General features: G+C 39.6%; 1 protein-coding gene and 1 pseudogene across 3 annotated transcripts in view; one reads left to right on the plus strand and one right to left on the minus strand.

Moving 5' to 3' along the window:
- Positions 1-19,563, plus strand: part of LOC103078260 (RE1-silencing transcription factor) — a 20,881-nt gene extending 1,318 nt beyond the window's left edge. The window contains exons 1-4 of one of the 3 annotated variants that reach the window (XM_007471275.1): positions 3,891-3,944; positions 6,777-7,680; positions 11,465-11,548; positions 17,597-19,563. In XM_007471275.1, coding sequence (XP_007471337.1) covers positions 3,891-3,944; positions 6,777-7,680; positions 11,465-11,548; positions 17,597-19,563 — 3,009 coding nt within the window. Of the gene's footprint in view, positions 1-3,890; positions 3,945-6,770; positions 7,681-11,464; positions 11,549-17,596 lie in introns of those variants that run through there. The other 2 variants (XM_007471277.1, XM_007471276.1) reach the window with 2 other exon arrangements.
- Positions 4,657-5,401, minus strand: LOC103078918 (EKC/KEOPS complex subunit TPRKB-like; annotated as a pseudogene).
- Positions 19,564-19,862: the final 299 nt, after the last annotated feature.

A 19,862-nucleotide genomic window follows, 5' to 3' on the forward strand; every position in this document is an offset into this window, starting at 1 on the left:
GGCAGCAGCACGAAGGAATTCGCGCAGCACGTTGGGCTTTCGGATTGTGCTTGGACAGTCTTCCCGACCAACGTTAAAATCCCTTTGGGGATGGTAGTTAGGGTTTGGGAAGAATTAGAAATTACCGAGAGGTCTGGGCTGTTATGTTAAACCCTTGGACGGCGTTTGCTTTGTGTGATGGCATTTGATTCCAACTTTTGTTGGTACCTGTGACTCAACCGGTTTGTGTTTATGCACTTGGGTGAGACAGGATTACTTTTTGTATTTTGGGTTTAACATATTTTTTTAGCCTTTGCCGCCTATTTCGCAGGAGAACACCTAATTTGTGAATAACATCTTTTAGATTGGAAAGTAAAGTGTGAAGACGGTTTATAAAAAGACCAACAAGTTTTCAAGAAAGTTGCTGATTGCGGAGATGACTTGATCTTCTTTTTTATATGGGGATTTGAAAGTTTCTTTACTTTGATTTGTGATCTCTTAAATACACCAAACTTCTCTTTTCACAGGAGAAAAGGTCCGTAATTTTTTAAAAAATTTTTAACAGGTCGTCATCACACACAAAAAAAAAAAGAGAAAGAAAGGAAAAGAAACTAAGTGGTACTTTTATAATATAGTTGATCCTTGAACAATACATGATTGAACTCTGCGGGTCCACTTATACGTGGCTTTTTTTCAAGAAATATATTGTAATTTTTTGGAGATTTGCAATATTTTGAAAAAGTTAACAGATGAACCATGTAGCCTATTAATATAAAAAAATTAGGAAACAGATGTTATTAATATGTAAAATATATGTAGATACTAGTCTCTTATCATTTACTGCCGTAAAGTAACAAAAATCTAATAAAAGGTTAAAATTTATCAAGACTTAACGCACACAAACTCATAACCAACCACACGAGTGCCATTCACAGAAATGCAAACATAAAGATTCATTATTAAATCATAATTGCTTAAAATTAACTGTAGTACATACTGTACTAATGTAATAATTTTGTGGCCACCTCTTGTTAATTTTGGTGAGCTCAAGTGTTGCAAGTATGTGCTTAAAATGCCAGGTGAGGTAATCATCTCCATGTGAGCAGTCTCTCCAGTAAATTGTGTGGCAATAAAAAGTCACCACTCACGGTTCTCGCATATTTTTCATCCTGTTCAGTGCAATACCAGAAACCTTGAATAACATCATGGACCCCATAGTGCCACTTGTGATGCTGGAAGTGCTCCCCAGAAGCAGAGTAGAGTCAAGGCTTTACAAGAAAAAGTTGAATTGTTTGATGTGTACTGGGGTAGATTGATATCCGCACTTGAGGTTGCCCACCATTTCAAGATAAATGAATTGACCCTAAGGACCAATGGTTAAAAAAGAAAAGAAAGGAAATTTGTGAGGTCATCACTGCAGCTACGCCAGCAGGCCTGAAAACCTTGCATGTTTTGGGAAATACCTTTTTATCTCGAATTAAAAATTCAGTTTTTACGTTGGTGCAGGATTGCTGTAAGTAAGGCATACCTATGGACTCTAAATATGATCTGAGAAAAAGCAAAGTCATTATATGCTGACTTAAAGCAAAAGGAAGGTAAAAGATCTAAAGCTGGAGAATTTTATGCCAGCAAAGGTTGTTTTGATAATTTTAGGAAGAGATTTAGCTTAAAACATGTCAAGATAACAGAAGTAGTGTCTGCCAATCAAGACTCAGCAGACAAATTCCCAATCCACTGGCGGCACAGTGGATAAGATCAGTGCATGGGGCCCAAGTTCGATCCCTGGTCAGGGAACTAGATCCCACATGAATGCCGCAACTAAGAGTTTGTATGCCACAACTAAGGAGCTGGAGAGCTGAAACTAAGACCTGGCGCAACCAAATAAATAAATATTAAAAGAAAGTCGTTGATCACAACATTGTAAATCAACTATACTTCAGTTAAAAAAAAAACAAAAAACCTGTTCAGGCTGCTGTTCTTTTTCCTCAATGACTTTTTTTTTAATTGAAGTATAGTTGATTTACAATGTTGTATTAATTTCTGCTGTACAGCAAAGTGATTGTTATACATATATATAAATTCTTTTTTTTAATATTCTTTTTTATGGTTTATCATAGGATATTGAATGTAGTTCTTTGTGCTATACAGTAGGACTTTGTTTATCCATTCTATATATAATAGCTTACATCTGCTAACCCCAACTTCCTACTCTGTCCCTCTCCCAACCCCCCCTCCCCCTTGGCAACCACAAGTCTCAAGGTTTTTAATGCAGACAAAAGTGCCCTATTATGGAAAAAAATGAGAGGACATTTATTAGGAAGAGGAATGAGCACCAGGATTTAAGGCAGGAGGGGATAGGCTAATTTGTTTTGTGCAAATGCAGTGGGGTTTAGGATCAGGACTGCCCTTATATATAAAGCTGCTAACCCCCGAGCCTTGAGGGGAAAGAATAAACACCGGCCACCAGTCTTTTTTTTTTTTTTAATTTATTTATTTTATATATATTTTGACTGCGTTGGGTCTTCGTTGCTGCGTGTGGGCTTTCTCTAGTTACAGTGAGTGGGGGCTACTCTTTGCGGTGTGCGGGCTCTAGATCGCAGGCTCAGTAGTTGTGGCGCACGGGCTTAGTTGCTCTGCGGCATGTGGGATCTTCCCGGAACAGGGATCGAACCCGTGTCCCCTGTATTAGCAGGTGGATTCTTAACCACTGTGCCACCCGGGAAGTCCCCAGCTGCCAGTGTTTTGGTTGTACAACAAGAAGGCCTGGACAATGAGAACTCTTTTTCTGCATTGATTCCATTGATACTTTGTCTCTGAAGTCAGGAAATACGTTGCCAGTAAGGGACTGCCTTTTAAAGTAGTTTTGATTTGGACAATACCCCTGGCCACCCAGAACCCCATGAGTTCAACATTAATGATGTTGAAGTGGTCTGCTTTCCCACAGACAGAACTGTCTCTAATTCAGCCTCTAGATTAGGGAGTCTTTAAAGCTCATTACACGTGGTAGGCTATGGAAAGATTGGAAAGATTGTCAGTGCTGTGGAAGGGGAACCCTGATAGAACATCATGAACGTCTGGAAGGATTACATGATTGAAGTTGGCTGTTGTTATAGGAAAAGCTGTGAAGACTGTCAAGCCCCAAACAGTAAATTCCTGCTCGAGAAAACTGTGTCCAGATGTTGTGCATGACTTACAGGATTTACAACAGAGCCAATCAAGGAAATCATGAGATTCTGGATATGGCAAAAAAGAAAAAGAAAAAAGGTGGAGGGTGAAGGGTGTCAAGATAGGGATCTTGGAGAAATTCAAGAGCTAATAAACACATCAGAGGAATTGAAGGAGATGAGTGCTTTGGAACCAGTGCCAGGTGATGAGGAATAAGATGCAGAAGAAGCAGTGTCAGAAACAAATTGACAATCTGACAGAAGGGTTCTGATTATTCAAGACTGTTTTTGACTCCTTTCACAGCATGGACCTTCTGTGATACAGGCACTAAAACTAAAGCAAAGCGTGGGAGGATTGGTGCCACATAGAAACATTTTGGGAGAAATAAAAAAAGCAAAAAAGTCAGACAGAAAAATTAGGATGTATTTCCATCAAGTTACATGAGTATGCCTGGCTTTCCTGCCTTACCCTTCATCTCCTTCACTTCTTCCACCCCTTAGACAGCAAGGCCAACCCCTCCTCTTCCTCCCCTCGGCCTACTCAGTGTGAATGACGACTAGTAGGATGAAGACCTTTGTGATGATCCACTTCCACTTAATGAATAGGAAATAATCATCATAGTGTACAGTTAATGAACTAATCTGTTGTGTGTGAGTGTCTTGTGAAAATCTAGTAACTTTATGGCAAGAACCCTGAGACGTTATTGTGTCATCATCTTTATCGCCTACAGGTTCATTGTGTAGAACATGGTGTGCAAAACCTGTATTGAAGTGGATAGCCTATCCTTACATTGGTATAAGGTGACTGATATTTAATATAAAATTAATTATGTGTTAGTTTTTCTACTCTTTTGTAACTTTGCTTTCAAAAATTATAGTACCATACAGTATGCCTTTCTCTCTCGTACTTGGTCAAATTATGTATCAGCCTGTCATCTCAGGTAAGTGGCTTTTAAAAAAAAATGTGACATTTCCAGTGCTGTATGATGAATATAACTGTAATACTATATGCCATAAATTTTTATAAAGATTCATTTGCATGTACACTAGACTACCGTGTTGATGGTATTAGGTTACTATAAAGCAATCATATTGCTGCTTCTTTGTTGTCAATGCATTAATGTTATACCTGTAAATAAGTATGAATTTCTTTTTCATATTTTCATTTTTGATGTCTAGTGTTAGTAATATGTTTAACGTCAACAGTATTTTGTATTGTATAAGACAAGATGGATGTCTTATACACATGTTGTACACAAACTTATGGTATCAATAAATACAGTACTTTAAATATATTTTCACTTATGATTTTCTTTTTTTAAGTGCTGAAAGTTTTTAATATTTCTGTCATTTCACAAAACATCTTTTTTTTTTCCCCCAATTTATATTTTGGCCACGCTGCACAGCATGTGGGATCTCAGTTCCTCGAGCAGGGATTGAACCCACGTGCCTCCGCACCCCACCATTGGAAGCGCGGAGTCCTAACCACTGGACTGCCAGGGAAGTCCCCATTTCACAGAACATCTTTTGTTGACATTCTACAAATGATACCATCCAATAATGTCCCAATACTTTCTTCCTGTGAAGATAGTTTATATATCTTTTTTTTTTTTTTTTTTTTTTTTGCGGTACGCGGGTCTCTCACTGTTGTGGCCTCTCCCGTTGTGGAGCACAGGCTCCAGACGCGCAGGCCCAGCGGCCATGGCTCACGGGCCCAGCCGCTCTGCGGCACGTGGGATCTTCCCGGACCGGGGCACGAACCCGCGTCCCCTGCATCGGCAGGCGGACTCCCAACCACTTGCGCCACCAGGGAAGCCCTATATATCTTTTTGACTTCTGTAATATGTGTTATTTCTGGGAGATTTTTCAGAGAAACTTTTGACCTTCTATCAGAGATATTAGATCTTCTTGATTTATTTGTTTTTCTCCGTCTTCAGTATAAGCAGTTAGAATTGATGTGTCATTTGCCGAGGTACCAAATTTTTTCAAGACCTCTGGAGTATTGTTATTTGGGGAAAGATTGAAAATAATTTCAGTAGATAGAGTTCTTGTCTTCATTTTTCCCAGTTTGTAGAGGTGAACTGCTTTGTTTGCTGCCACAGGTATCTGAAATGGATCGACAGTCACTGTAGGGTTTATTAACGAGCCATCAATGTCGCCTTCCATGGCCTTTATTCTCAAGCATTTTTTACATCATTAAATAACTGAAGGGTCACCCTGTGTTTGGGAAATAGGTCCAGCTGATGTGTTAACTGCATTTCATAGATAAGCAGGATTCAGCGGGCCCAGAACCCCAGGACTAGCTCCCTATTCTGCAGGCTACTTTGTCACAACTTCGGTGAGTCAACAGGCTTATCAGGATGATGTATCGCTGCTAGGCTGTCAGCCCTCAAAGGGAGAGACTGAGCTGATTATTGCCAGGCTGCATCCCAGGACCAGGCCTCGGGAGGTGTTGGATAAATGAAGGCGTCAAGAATCACAGGCATCACCTGGAAAATCACGGTCATGGGTGCTGGGGTTGAGTCTCCTGTTCCCGCTCAGCCCAGCCCAGCCTGGCCCCTCTTTTGATTTTCTTTCTTTTTTTTTTTTTTTTTTTTTTTTTTTTTTTTCGCGGTCCGCGGGCCTCTCACCATTGTGGCCCCTACCACCGCGGAGCATGGGCTCCGGACGTGCAGGCCTAGCGGCCATGGCTCACGGGCGCAGCCGCTCCGCGGCCTCTGGGATCCTCCCGGACCGGGGCACAAGCCTGCGTCCCCTGCATTAGCAGGCGGACTCTCAACCACTGCGCCACCAGGGAAGCCCCTGATTTTCTTAATAACATTTTCTTTTCTCAGCTCACTTAATTGTAAGAATACGTATGTAAGAATACAGTATATATAATACATGTAACATGCACAGTATGTGTTAATCTGCTCTTTATGTTATCGGTAAACTTCTGGTCAACAGTAGGCTGTTGGTAGTTAAGTTTTTGTGGAGTCAAAAGTTATACTCAGATTTAAGACTACACCAGGGAGTTAGTGCCCCTAGCCCCTTGTTCAAGGGTCAACTGTAGTTTATTCTTTTGGAGGTAGTTGAGTTCATATGAGATTTAATCCACTGGCCAATTATTACAGGCTTCTACTTTCCAGACTATACTTAATAAGTGCACAGTTGGCTTTTGAATTTTTCCCCTTTCTGATTCAGACCAGTAAGCTGTTGAAGCAGGAGATGGGAGGACAGCATGTTTGGAATTTATGTATGGAATTCATGTATGGAATATAAAATATAATTTTAATTAACACTAAAAATGAAGGTTACTTATATTTTTCTACCAGAGAAATTAAAAGTGCTTGAGGGAAGGCACACTAGTTGTAAACCTAGTTGATGGATGAGTTGTGTCAAAACGCTTGATAGAATTTTTTGTAGGGGGTCATAGAAATTTTTTTGATGACTGCAGTAAAGAGAATTTGGAATTACAAAAATATTGTAAAGGCTTATTTTCAGTAGTTAATGAAGCTGATTGAGTTTAAAGATTATATGGGGAAATGTATTTTTTTTAGGTTACGAAGAATTACAGTGATGTTGTGGTTTTAGACCAGTAAAAGCTGTGTTTAAACTGGTGCTTTCGTGTTATTTGTTTTGTTTTGAATGCAGAACACCGTTATGGCCACCCAGGTAATGGGGCAGTCTTCCGGAGGAGGAGGTCTGTTCACCGGCAGTGGCACCATGGGCATGGCCTTGCCTAACGACATGTATGACTTGCCTGATCTCTCCAGAGCTGAACTGGTTGCGCCTCAGCTCATCATGTTGGCAAATGTGGCCTTAACTGGGGAAGTAAACGGCGGCTGCTGTGATTACCTGGTTGGCGAAGAAAGACAGATGGCAGAATTGATGCCTGTTGGGGATAACAACTTTTCAGATAGTGATGGAGAAGGACTTGAGGAGTCTCCTGAGGTAAAAGGCGAGCCCAGTGGGCTGGAAAACATGGAACTGGAGAGTTTGGAACTCAGTGTTGTCCAACCGCGGCCTGTGTTTGAGGTGTCAGCTGCCTCAGAACCGTACAGCGCAAATAAAGATCTTCCTCGGGAAACACCTGTAGCAGAGGACAAATGCAAGAACTTGAAGACCAAGCCCTTTCGCTGTAAACCATGCCAGTATGAAGCAGAATCTGAAGAACAGTTTGTGCATCACATCCGAGTTCATAGTGCCAAGAAATTTTTTGTGGAGGAAAGCGCAGAGAAGCAAGCCAAAGCCAGGGAATGTGGCTCTTCCACCGGGGAAGAGGGAGATTTCTCCAAGGGCCCCATTCGCTGTGACCGCTGTGGCTACAATACCAATCGCTATGATCACTATACTGCTCACCTGAAACACCACACCCGAGCCGGGGACAATGAGCGAGTCTACAAGTGCATCATTTGCACGTACACCACAGTAAGCGAATATCACTGGAGGAAACACTTGAGAAACCATTTTCCAAGGAAAGTATACACATGTGGAAAATGCAACTATTTTTCAGACAGAAAAAACAATTATGTTCAGCATGTTCGAACTCATACAGGTAAGAGGACCTTTCTTGTTTATAAGTGTACGCTACCCCCCAAATGAAACACTTTAAAAATGAAAAATTTCAAATATCTCAGAAGTAAAGAGAATGCCCCACTGCACCCATGGGTCCCCATCAGCTATACTCAAGAGTTATTAATATTTTGTCATATTTGGCAATTCATTTTTTTAAATAACAGCTTTATTGAGATGTACTCCAATGTAATGTAATGTAAGACATTTTTAATGTAAGACATTTTTAGATTCTAAAAATGTAAGACATTTTTAGAATTAAAATGTAAGATATTTTTAGAATTAAAAAAATGGAAAAAAGGAAAATGGAGAGAACTGGAAAAATTTGTTTTGTTGTATATTTCCAATTTTTTATGTATACTTTATGTATACTTTTTTTTTTAAGTAGGATCTCTACTTTTTGCCATTTAATTTTTTTTCTTATAGTGGTTTATTTTCACTTAATTACAGTCCAGGTGACTAATTTTAATAGCTGTATTTTATATACTTCATCATTCATTACTTTTTCTCCACATTAAAGTTGATATTTCCACAATAAGGTTATGACTTACATAGCTAACATTGGTTGTACATATCTCATTTCACATTTTAGTGTTAAACTTATTTGGACTTAATACATTTTAAAAAATTCTTTATCTTATTTTTGGCTGCGTTGGGTCTTAGTTGCAGCATGTGGGATCTTTCGTTGCCATGCGTGGGCTTCTCTCTAGTTGTGGTGCAGGGGTCCAGAGCACGTGGGCTCTGCATTTGTGGTACACGGGCTCATTAGTTGGTGGAGCTCAGGCTCAGTTGCCCAGTGGTATGTGGGGTCTTAGTTCCCGGACCAGGGATCGAACCCATGTCCCCTGCATTGGAAGGTGGATTCTTAACCACTGGACCACCAGGGAAGTCCCTGTCTTAATACTTTTTAAAAGCTTTTCTCCCCGGTATTACCTAATTTGTGGTTTTTTAAAAGAAAAAAATTTCAAAACAGGTTGTTGGTGTATAAACAGAAGGATAGTATTTTGATTATGTAAATTCTGAGAGTATCAGTGGTATTAAATGCATGGTTCTGAAGTTGTATTTATGGAAGAGCAGAGATAAGAAATGATCATCAACAGGAATCGCTTGTTTCTTATTTCTCACTTAGGTAGCCTGCTTTTCAAGTTCACTTAGTGGGTCTCTTATGTTCCTGTATTGAGGGCTCAGTGTTAGGTGCTTTCTTCTACTCTCTGCTAATCTTCAGAACAATTTACTGAGGAAAACAGGGTGTTTACTGAAAGCCTAAAGTGATGTGCTCAGGGTCACATACAACTAAGATTCAAAGTTCCAAATCTCATTTCTATAGGTAGTTATCATGGTAGGGGGCTGAGGATTTTCATTTGAGTCTTCAGTCAAAAGATTTTTCAGTTTGTAGTCTCGATATTTAACCAGTTCACAAATTCTACTTTTTTAAAAATCAATTTTTATTGGAGTACACAAATTCTACTTTAAAAGATGACATTAAAAAAAAAAGATGACATTTTTGCCTATATGTATGACTGAAAAATTACTAGTGTTTCTAGAGTATTTATGCCTTTTTTGGTGAGTTGCACAGATAGAAGCAATCTGTTTTGTTATAAAGAATTTTAAAGTAAATTATCCTTAGTGGATTCTTCATGTTAATCTGTAAGGGTATTAAATTTTTCTTCCATTAACTTATTTATTTATTTATTGGCTGCATTGGGTCTTTGTTGCTGCACGTGGGCTTTCTCTAGTTGCGGTGAGTGGGGGCTACTCTGTGTTGCAGTGTGCAGGCTTCTCATTGCGATGGCTTCTCTTGTGGAGCACGGTCTCTAGGTGCCTGGGCTTCAATAGTTGCAGCATGTAGGCTCAGTAGTTGTGGCGCGCAGGCTCTAGGGTGCACGTACTTCAGTAGTTGTGGCGTGTGGGCTGTAGAGCGCAGGCTCAGTAATTGTGGTACAGGGGCTTAGTTAGTTGCTCTGTGGCACGTGAGATCTTCCCGGACCAGGGATTGAACCCGTGTCCCCTGCATTGGCAGGCAGATTCTTAACCACTGTGCCACCAGGGAAGTCCGTATGTATCTTCTTTACAGAAATACATCCAACATTTTTTAAGCTGTTTTAAAATTATTCTAGGTCAAAGTAGGCATTTTGTTGCTATAATGTATTTACAGCTAATCTATAGCTACTGGCTAATAACAGCTGAATAGTTACTAGGAACACATTTCACAGTCATCAACACATTCTGTTTGTTTATTTATTTATGGTTGTATTGGTTCTTTGTTGCTGCTCGCTATCTTTCTCTAGTTGCAATGAATGGGGGCTACTCTTCATTGCGGTGCGCAGGCTTCTCATTGCAGTGGCTCCTCTTATTGCGGAGCACGGGCTCTAGGCGCACAAGCTTCAGTAGCTGTGGCTCGCGGGCTCTAGAGCACAGGCTCAGTAGTTGTGGCGCACGGGCTTCGTTGCTTCGCGGCGTGTGGGATCTTCCCGGACCAGGGCTTGAACCCATGTTCCCTGCATTGGCAGGCGGATTCTTAACCACTGCAGCACCAGGAAAGTCCCATCATCAACACATTCTCTTTTTTTTTGTACTCGTCTTTTCCTTATCCCATTTTTTTAGACACATCTATTACTGTAACTTATAGTGTAGACAAAATAATAACTGATGGTTATTGAGGACTTTTATGTGCCAGGCACCATGTTAAATGCTTTGGATATATTATCTTGATTTAAATTCTCACAATTCTAGGAAGTGAAGGTACTATTACTTTTACAACTGAGGAAGCTTGCCTGAGGTCATAATTATTACCTTGTGGCTAAAGAATATATGAAAACAAATTAGCAAGCTGGTTTTTTGATATGTTTTGTGGTTGACAGCGTGTTTCCAAAAAATACACGTTTCCTGCCTTTGAGTCTTAAATTCTTCAGTAAATCACTGGCCTCTCATCTTCAGTTGCTCTCAGTCCCTGTGGCCTTATGATTATAATTTGTTTTAACACTGAGCTGACTATTTTATAAAAGTTCTATCTACCACTTGAAATTTTTAGCTTACAACAACAGCTTCCCCACTCAAAAATGTTATTGCTTTAAGCTAACAATTTCAAATGGTAGATTTATCATTTATAAGGATCAAAAAAATTACCTGGGCTTCCCTGGTGGCGCAGTGGTTGGGAGTCCGCCTGCCGATGCAGGGGACACGGGTTTGTGCCCCGGTCCAGGAAGATCCCACATGCTGCAGAGCAGCTGGGCCCGTGAGCCATGGCCGCTGAGCCTGTGCGTCTGGAGCCTGTGCTCTGCAACAGGAGAGGCCACAATAGTGAGAGGCCCGCATACCGCAAAAAAAAAAAAAAAAAAAAAAAGTCACCTAAGTCATAGCATCAGAAAATTTGAGTAGTTTTTTAAAAAATTTTATTGAAGTATTGTTGATTTACAATGTTGTGGATTTTTTTAAAAGGATAATTCAAATTTTATACCTGATCTAAGATACTTTTTCAGTTCTTAATATTTAATGTAATAACATGTAGCATTACTGTGAAAATTAAAAGGGCTATGAGAATTCAGAAAGCCAATGGTATTTTTTGTCAGCAAAGCTAAAATAATGTAGTTAGGTGTATTCTGAATAATCTTTCTAATACATGATAAAAATCAATCATTTTGCCAGGGACAGGAAAAAAGAAATCCTTGTTAAAAAATGCTTAATACCGAATGATGTGTATATTGTTAGTGAGAATCGTAATTGCATTATTTTATCATATTTGAACACTAATCATTATATTTTTGTAGGAGAACGTCCGTATAAATGTGAACTTTGTCCTTACTCAAGTTCTCAGAAGACTCATTTAACCAGACATATGCGTACTCATTCAGGTTGGTAAGAAATGGGAATGTTTCTATCATCTTTGGTAAACTACCGTTATAAGAAAGTTCTTCTAGACTTGGAACTGGTTCCTTATTTATAGTTCATTTATAATATAATTTTGAAATTAGAGTTAAAAATTCGTGGTCTACTAGTGTGGAGCTGTATTTAAATGGAGATTCCTAACCAGGGAGTCTGTAGGTGGAATGTCCAAAACTAAATGTAAATGTATGTGTGTACTTTTTCTGGGAGGAGTGTCCTTAATTTTCATCAGACCTTCATCAAGTTCCATGATGTAATAAAAGTTGAACTGCTGTCATAGACCAAGGCTGGTTTATCCTTTTTGAGCAACCTCTGCCTTCTTATACTCCTTCCCGACTCTCCCTCCGCATCCCCAACAGAGTATAACACCAAGTTTCATAGTGTGTGGTTGCCAGGTTCCAGGGGTTCCTTATTAGCTACCTGCTCAGCTCCTGAAATTTGGCTTTATTCTCTTGACAGTTGATAGGGCATCTGAGGACTGATTTATAAAAGCCAAACTTTAAAGAATGATAAATAATCCAGGATTCCATTTTATTAACCTATAATAGTTAAAATGCAGGGCTATAACAAGTGGGAGATTTATATCCCCTCTAGTGACTGAAATTATCATGATCACCACCAGAATTGGTCCCCATTATCAAAATATATAGGTAAATGGCAAAGTTAAAAAGTCGAAATATGTAGGTAGATGGCAAAGTTAAAAAGCATAGTGGTCTTGAATGGGTAATTATTTCATTTTGGCCACACTGACCCTGGGTGAGCAGTCACATCTGATCAGAGTACTCTCTTCCTAAATTTAGAATATATACCCCTGTGGGGGAGGTATGCTAAAATCTTGCTGTTTACCAAAGTGTATGTAGACCCAACTCCCTTAAGTTAACAATTACCAATTACCTTAGGTTAACAGTTTGTGCTGTCTAATTGGATAGCCACTAGCCACATGTGAAATGTGGCTGGTTTGAATTGAGATGTATAAAATAACACACCTGAATTTAAACAGTATGAAGAAAATTATGTAAAATATCTTTTTTTTTTTTTAGTTTTTTTTTTTTTCGGTACGCGGGCCTCTCACCGCTGTGGCCTCTCCCGCCGCGGAGCACAGGCTCCAGACGCGCAGGCCCAGCGGCCACGGCCCACGGGCCCAGCCGCTCCGCGGCACGCGGGACCCTCCCGGACCGGGGCACGAACCCGCGTCCCCTGCATCGGCAGGCGGACTCCCAACCACTGCGCCACCAGGGAAGCCCTAAAATATCTATTTTTTAATATTACACATTGGCATGATACTGAATATATTGGGTTAAATAAGTAGTAAAGTTAATGTTACCTCTTTTTTACTTTTGTAATGTGACTGCTAGACAATTTAAAGTTACCTATATTGCTTGCATTTTATTTCTATTGGGTATTGCTGTTTTAAGTCAGTGATTGAGCAAGACTTGATTATAGTATGAATTCTAATTTGAGCAGCTATGAGGGCTCACAGCATGCTTACTGGCTCAACTTGACCTTACATGCTTGTCAAGTTTTATACTTTGAATGTTCCTTCTCAATCTCCTAAACTATTGAGTCACTTAACCAGAAACCTGTTTTTAGTATTACTTTTGGGTGCTTCCTGGTTTCATTTTCTGTGGGTAATATGGTTGCTTTATTGAGGGTAGGCCATCATATTCCTACTGATACTTGTGCTCTAGCCCTTAAATAAAATATTTAAGAGCTTTTCATGAGTTGGATCATTTCCGTTTTCATAACTGTCTCATGATGAGTAAGTTCTGTTATTGTCCCCATTTTACAAATGGGGAAACTAAGGCCTTGGAGAAATATGGCCATTTTTCCTCTGGAATGTCCCCTCTTGGATTTGTGTTAATTTGCTTTCTCATGGTATCATTTAGTTTTTCCTCTGTCCCTGTGCCTTGTACACTGGAAATTAAATCTAAATGCTTGAGTTGTAGATAATAATGTGTCTCACTTGAAGTCATATCTGGTTGACCTAATATTAGTGTCACTGGATCAGAATGACAACACACTTGTATTTTTTTCATTGAATCGATAATACTTTTGTCACTGTATAAATTTTTATCTATGGTGTTTTACACCAGACAATAATGATTGCCTGAATGATTTTGCATTGGTTACTGTTATCTTTTGTCTGCTATATTTTAAAGGTGAGTTTTAGTAGTTGCTGTTATAGTACAGCAAGTATTTAAAAAGTGTTATAATAATGAGTAGCAGTTACTATTTATTGTATGCATGCTGGGTACTGAAAAATTGGAATTTGTTATCTATAATCTTAGTACCTCTAGAATACTTAAATCCCAGTTTATAGATTAGGACACTGGCTTAGAGAAGATAAGTGTTTTATCTAAGGTTAATTGTCATTCTTCCAATTTAGAAGAGCTCGGGTTTGGCCTCAACTCCCCCACCCTCATTTTCAGTCATCAGCAGTGTTTAAAGAATATTGTGGCTCAGAAAATGGCTCAAGAAACTACAGCATAGCACAGAGTATGGAGAGAGCAGAGCCCAAATTGTCTTTTATTGTATTCCAATAATTTGTGAGTCACAAACAGGAAACAAACATGGTTAGTTTGTCTTGTGTATGAGTGTGCTGAATTATTTCCAGCCGACCCTATGTTTTAGTACTTCTCTTAGAAGTTGCTGATAATAACACTTGCAAATTAAGTGAGGCTAAATGTGGTCAAATTGGGTAGGTAGTCTTTCTGACTGGGTTGCATGGAGTGAATATCTTGGATGCCTTCTCTGTGGTCTTGAGTCTGATCTTTATAGGTCACCTTGGGCATTCACTTCCTTGTTCATGTGAATGTATTTTAGGGAAGAGAAGTGTATGCTCAGTCTCTTATTTCTGGAAGAGACTAGGCTCTGCTGAGTTGGTACATTTTAGCTAAATGACAAATTGGTTTATAAAGCAAAACCACATTGGTTATTTCCTTGGAGCACTTCCATTAGGGTAGGTCTTCTGAGGCCAAAGTAGGAAGGGATCAGAGTATTGGTTTGGTGAAATATACAGACACACTAACCTAATCTGGTGTTATTCTGCGTTTTATTGGTGTTTGTAACTAATGGTTTTGAAGTATCCTCACTTGGGTAGTCTAGAGATCCTGACATAATCCACAGCTCTCCATTTCCTATTCTGAGTGGATATGCTACCCTTTCATTCTGGAGGAAATACATCCAGTTTATGATGTTTTTGTAGATATCACACTGGATAGTTCTCTCGTCCTGCCAGCATAGGAGTTCATTTTGATTATTTTCCCACTATGAGTATAATGGATGTTTGTTAAAGGAAACTAACAACTTGCCAAGTTCCACCTCCATCAACTACTCTTTAAGATGGAAAAATATTTTTTTCAGCAAAAATTATTTTCCTTTCACCAAGTATTTGAAACATGTTATGGTTTGAGAGTCTTTTTGTGAATTTTAGAATATTTTAAAAATAGTATTAAGGTTTAATTAATACACATGAAAATGCACACATCTTAGGTATACAGGTCAGTGACCTTATGTATGTTTTCTCTTGTTTGACTACCATCTAGGTGAAGACATGAAATGTTTTACCACCCTCAGAAAAGTTCCCTCCTTACCCTTTCTAGTCAATACTCCTGTAGTCTCCCCTCAACTGATACTCTGACTTAAATGTAACATCCTTCTGTAAAATATTTTTAAGATTCATTCCATGCTGCATTATCAGAACTTTGTGTTTATTGCTGAGTAATATCCCCCTATTACTCTTTAATTAAAAGTTCCCTTGTTACTCTTTCTGGGCTCTTCTTGATAAGAATGTGTAAAGCTTGTAGAACTCCCTTTTTGAATTTCCCTTATCTCTGTAAATTAATTTAGGAAGAATAAAATAAACATCTGACACATTTATAAAGATCAAAAACAGGTAAATATTACTGTTGGTTCAGGGCAAAAGAATTTTCATTCAGCTAGGTATTAATAAACTAAACTTGATGAATAGATCTTTCAATACAAGAAAGAGGTTAACGGCAACAAAGCAAAAATGTGGGTAGGGTGAATGAAGCAACTAAACGATGCCATCACTATTTAAACAGAGTCCTACGAACTCGCATTCCCTGACCATTTCACAGATGGAGGTTTGCACCTTGCTTGATGCTGGCTGTGTAAATACCCTCATTCATTAGGACTTAAAAATGACCGTTTTCATTTAAATTATTTTATGAGCACAAATACTTTCCTAAAGAGATCAGCTCCATTCATCAGCTCTTTGTTTACTGAGAGGCAGGGTTTATATGGTAAGGCAGGATAAACACGTGAAATCTTCCCTTTTGTTTACCCATTCTAAAACTTACCAGCCATTCCAAAAGTGATGCATTACAGGTAATGTGTATTGACTGCTTGGCTATCTATCCTTTGCTAAGAGCTCTATGTGGATTAGATTATTTATAGTTCACAACACTTAAGAATATTTTACAGATGAGGAAATTGAGCCTTAGAGAGTTTTCAGTACCTTGCTCAAGACTTCACAGTAATTTGCAGAGCCCATATTTGTTCCCCCCAGCTATTCTTACTGTAGAACAAATTCTTAACTATGTCACATATCTTTTCCCCATTCTGTGTCTATATATGTTAAGTAAATGTTTATCTCCTTTGAAGTCATTCAATGGAGAGGACAAGATAGGGCCAGGTGTAGACTAATGCAGCATGTTGTTAGAAACCTCCATTTATGAATCTGTTAGTGGACTAATGTGGAGAAGAGTTGTCCAGTTAGCTACGTTTACAATCTGACATACGTGGATAAGTTTTTGTTTTTGTGATCGAGTATTCTATCATCAGACATTTTTTAATCATGTAAAGCTTACCATCTATATGGTTTTACTTCATGTCTGAGTAGTTTTGCTTTATGAAAAAAATTAAATAAGACTTGATGTGAATTTGAGAATGTTTGAGAGATGAATTTTCATAAATGTCAATTTCCATTTTTCTGCTATGCATTCCATTGGACCAGTGGGGTATGGATACCATTTGGTAATATTTGCTAGAGTGTGATCTAGATGGGTATGTATTCAGGTAGAATGAGTTAATCTTAATGCCTTTAATTTGGGGGTTGGGGGTGGGCTTCTGGTCTTGTATGTACCTGTGATTATGACTTTTTGTGCTTATTTTATATACCATATATATTTGTATGCCCCTTTTCGTTTACCCAGTTTCTTTGCCCATTCTTTAGAAGAAGGTGAGAGAAAATCAAACGATTTCTGACTTTTTTTATTTTTGCTGTGGAATAGCAACTCTGGCAGTGGAAAAGTTTGCTGAGTGAAACTTGACTCAGCTCTTGCCACGATGGACAAAAGGGTTAAATAGAAAGAAAAAGCCTTTTGTTCCCTGAGGCTAAGAATTGTTTTAAAACTTTCACATGGAAGGTCTGGGAGTGTAGCCTATAGTGTAATATTTCTTTTGAAGTCTCAAGGTTTATCTGAAATGTATGGGAGTTTTATGTTCTATTCCATTATACATTTGTTTTAACTAAACATAAAAACTTTAAAATTACCTTCTCTTTTTTAGTGCCCTCGTCCCAAAATTAACATCAAGAGCGCAAGTCACTTTGCCAATAATTGTTGTGTACTTCTTCTTTTTTTTTTTTTTTTGTGGCCACGCCACTCAGCATGCCGGATCTTCCCCGATCAGGGATCAAACCTGTGCCCCCTGCATTGGGAGTGCAGAGTTTTAACTACTGGAATGGTAGGGAAGTCCTGTTGTGTACTTCTTGATGAATCTGTATTTGATGAACTTTTTAGAAGATGATGATTAACTGAGATAATTATTCCTCCATTTGATATGAGAATCTATGTCAAGGGATAGAGAAAAGATATACAAATAAATATGGTAAATATGAGTTGCATGATAAAGTCTTCAAGTAATAGTGTCTGTGAGTTTTTTTTTGTTTTTTGTTTTTCAATATATATCCAATTCCTTATAAGTATGCTTGAGTAAATCTTGAATTCATTTCTTAATGTATGCCTTCTGCAACATCTCTTGTTTACCTTCAGGTGAGAAGCCATTTAAGTGTGACCAGTGCAGTTATGTGGCCTCTAACCAACATGAAGTAACCCGTCACGCAAGACAGGTTCACAATGGGCCTAAACCTCTTAACTGCCCACACTGTGACTACAAAACAGCAGATAGAAGTAACTTCAAAAAACACGTGGAGCTACATGTTAATCCACGGCAGTTCAACTGCCCTGTATGCGACTACGCAGCTTCCAAGAAGTGTAATCTGCAGTATCATTTCAAATCTAAGCATCCTACTTGTCCTAATAAGACCATGGATGTCTCAAAAGTGAAGCTAAAGAAAACCAAAAAGCGAGAGGCTGACTTGCCTGATAACAAAATCACCAATGAGACAACAGAAACAGAGCAGACAAAAATGAAGGGGGACGTGACTGGGAAGAAAAACGAGAGGTCTGTAAAAGTGGAGAAAAAAGATAATGTTTCAAAAGAGAAAAAGCCTTGTAGTAATGCCTCAAGCCAAGTGACTACCAGAACTCGCAAATCGGCACTGGAAGCTAAAGAGATGGATGTGCACCCAGGAAATAATGCAGAAAAAAGCTGTAAAAGCAAGAAAAGCAAAAGGAAGACAGAAGCTGAAGCCCGTTCCTTACAAGAACCTGTTAATGATGAGGAACCTGTGACAAAAAAGAAAAAGAAGGCGGAAAGCAAATCCAGAAATAGTCAGGAAGTGCCGAAGGGTGACAGCAAAGTAGAGGAGAATAAAAAGCAAAGTAGTTGCATGAAAAACAGTGCAAAGAAGAAAACTCTGAGAAGTAAATCATGTAAAAAAAGCGGCAAGCCTGCTCAGAGGAGGCCCACTCAGATAGAGCCTCCTCCTCCCATGGAGTCTGCTGAGGGGGGGCCTGTTCAGCCGGAGCCTCCTCCCGCTGCCCCCCCATCTCCTCCCCCTCCCCTTGCCCCCGAGCGGCATGCTGAGGTCCGGCATGCTGAGGTCGAGGTTGTTCAGACAGAGCAGCCGCCGCCTCCCCCCCCTCCCCCCCCATCTCCTCCTCCACCTCTTCCCCCCGGGGGGCATGCTGAGGTGGAGGTTGTTCAGAAGGGGCCCGTTCATGCGGAGCCTCCTCCTCCCGTGGAGCCGATCCCCAAAAGGTCTCCTCACAAAGATGATGGCAAGGAAAAGTCCAACGTGCAGAGTGAAATGGCGCAGAAGGAGCAAGTCCTTATTGAAGTTGGCTTAGTGCCTGTTAAAGACAGGCAGCTTCTAAAGGAAAGTGGCGGTGCACAGGATCTCTCACCGCCATCACCACCTCTGCCAAAGGAAGACTTAAAGGAGGAAGAGCCAGAAGACCAAAAGTTAGTCCCTGCAGGCGAAGGACATAAAGAGGCTCCTCTTCAAAAAGTGGCAGCAGAAGAGGCAGACAAGAGTCTAGCTGGTGTTGCCGCTGTTACCAAGGCATCTGCCAGTATTTCATCCTCTGAGCAAAACTTGAATATGCCAGAGGGTGAAACTTCAGATGGTAAACATCAGGCTGACGCTATGCTTCGTGAAATGAAGATGGACGCTGATGAGAAGAAAACAGAGAATCCCCCCGGCAGAGACTCGGCGGTTGAAGAAGCAACTTCACCACCACTTCTTCCTCTACCGCTAGAAGAATGTGAAGCAGTGTCCACAGCTACTGTGGCGTCACCTCCTGTCACCGTGGCAGTAAATGAGTCTCAGGAAGTGGAGGAAGACGAAGGCATCCACAGTCATGATGGAAGTGACCTAAGTGACAACATGTCAGAGGATAGCGATGACTCTGGATTGAATGGGGCTCGGCCAGTTCCACAAGAGACTAGTAGAAAAAATGGAAAGGAAGCCTTGGCAGTCAAAGTGGCCGAGGGAGATTTTGTTTGTATCTTCTGTGATCGTTCTTTTAGAAAGGAAAAAGATTACAGCAAACACCTCAATCGCCATTTGGTTAATGTATACTTCCTTGAAGAGGCAGCTCAAGGGCAGGAGTAAATAAACTTTGGGCAAGGCTTCAGTTCTTAGTTTGTAAGGTCTGTGACATTTTGTATTCATTTGTAGTAGTAGACAGCCTTTTGTTTTTAAAATTGCTTTAATTAGTATCCAATCTTGATTTTTAAGTGGCATTCTTTTCCTTAGGACTCAGTGTACCTAATGATGTACAAATTTTAGCAAATCCAAGGGAGTTAGTGTAATAAACCAGCTAAATCTATTAGCTTTTGCTTTTAATTGAACCAAGAGGGCCAAGGTGGTATTAGAGCATTCTATTGATTTGTTCAACTATAACTATTGAG

The sequence above is a fragment of the Lipotes vexillifer genome, unplaced genomic scaffold (genome assembly GCF_000442215.2).
Source record: "Lipotes vexillifer unplaced genomic scaffold, Lipotes_vexillifer_v1.1 scaffold1191, whole genome shotgun sequence".
Taxonomy (NCBI): Eukaryota; Metazoa; Chordata; class Mammalia; order Artiodactyla; family Lipotidae; genus Lipotes; species Lipotes vexillifer.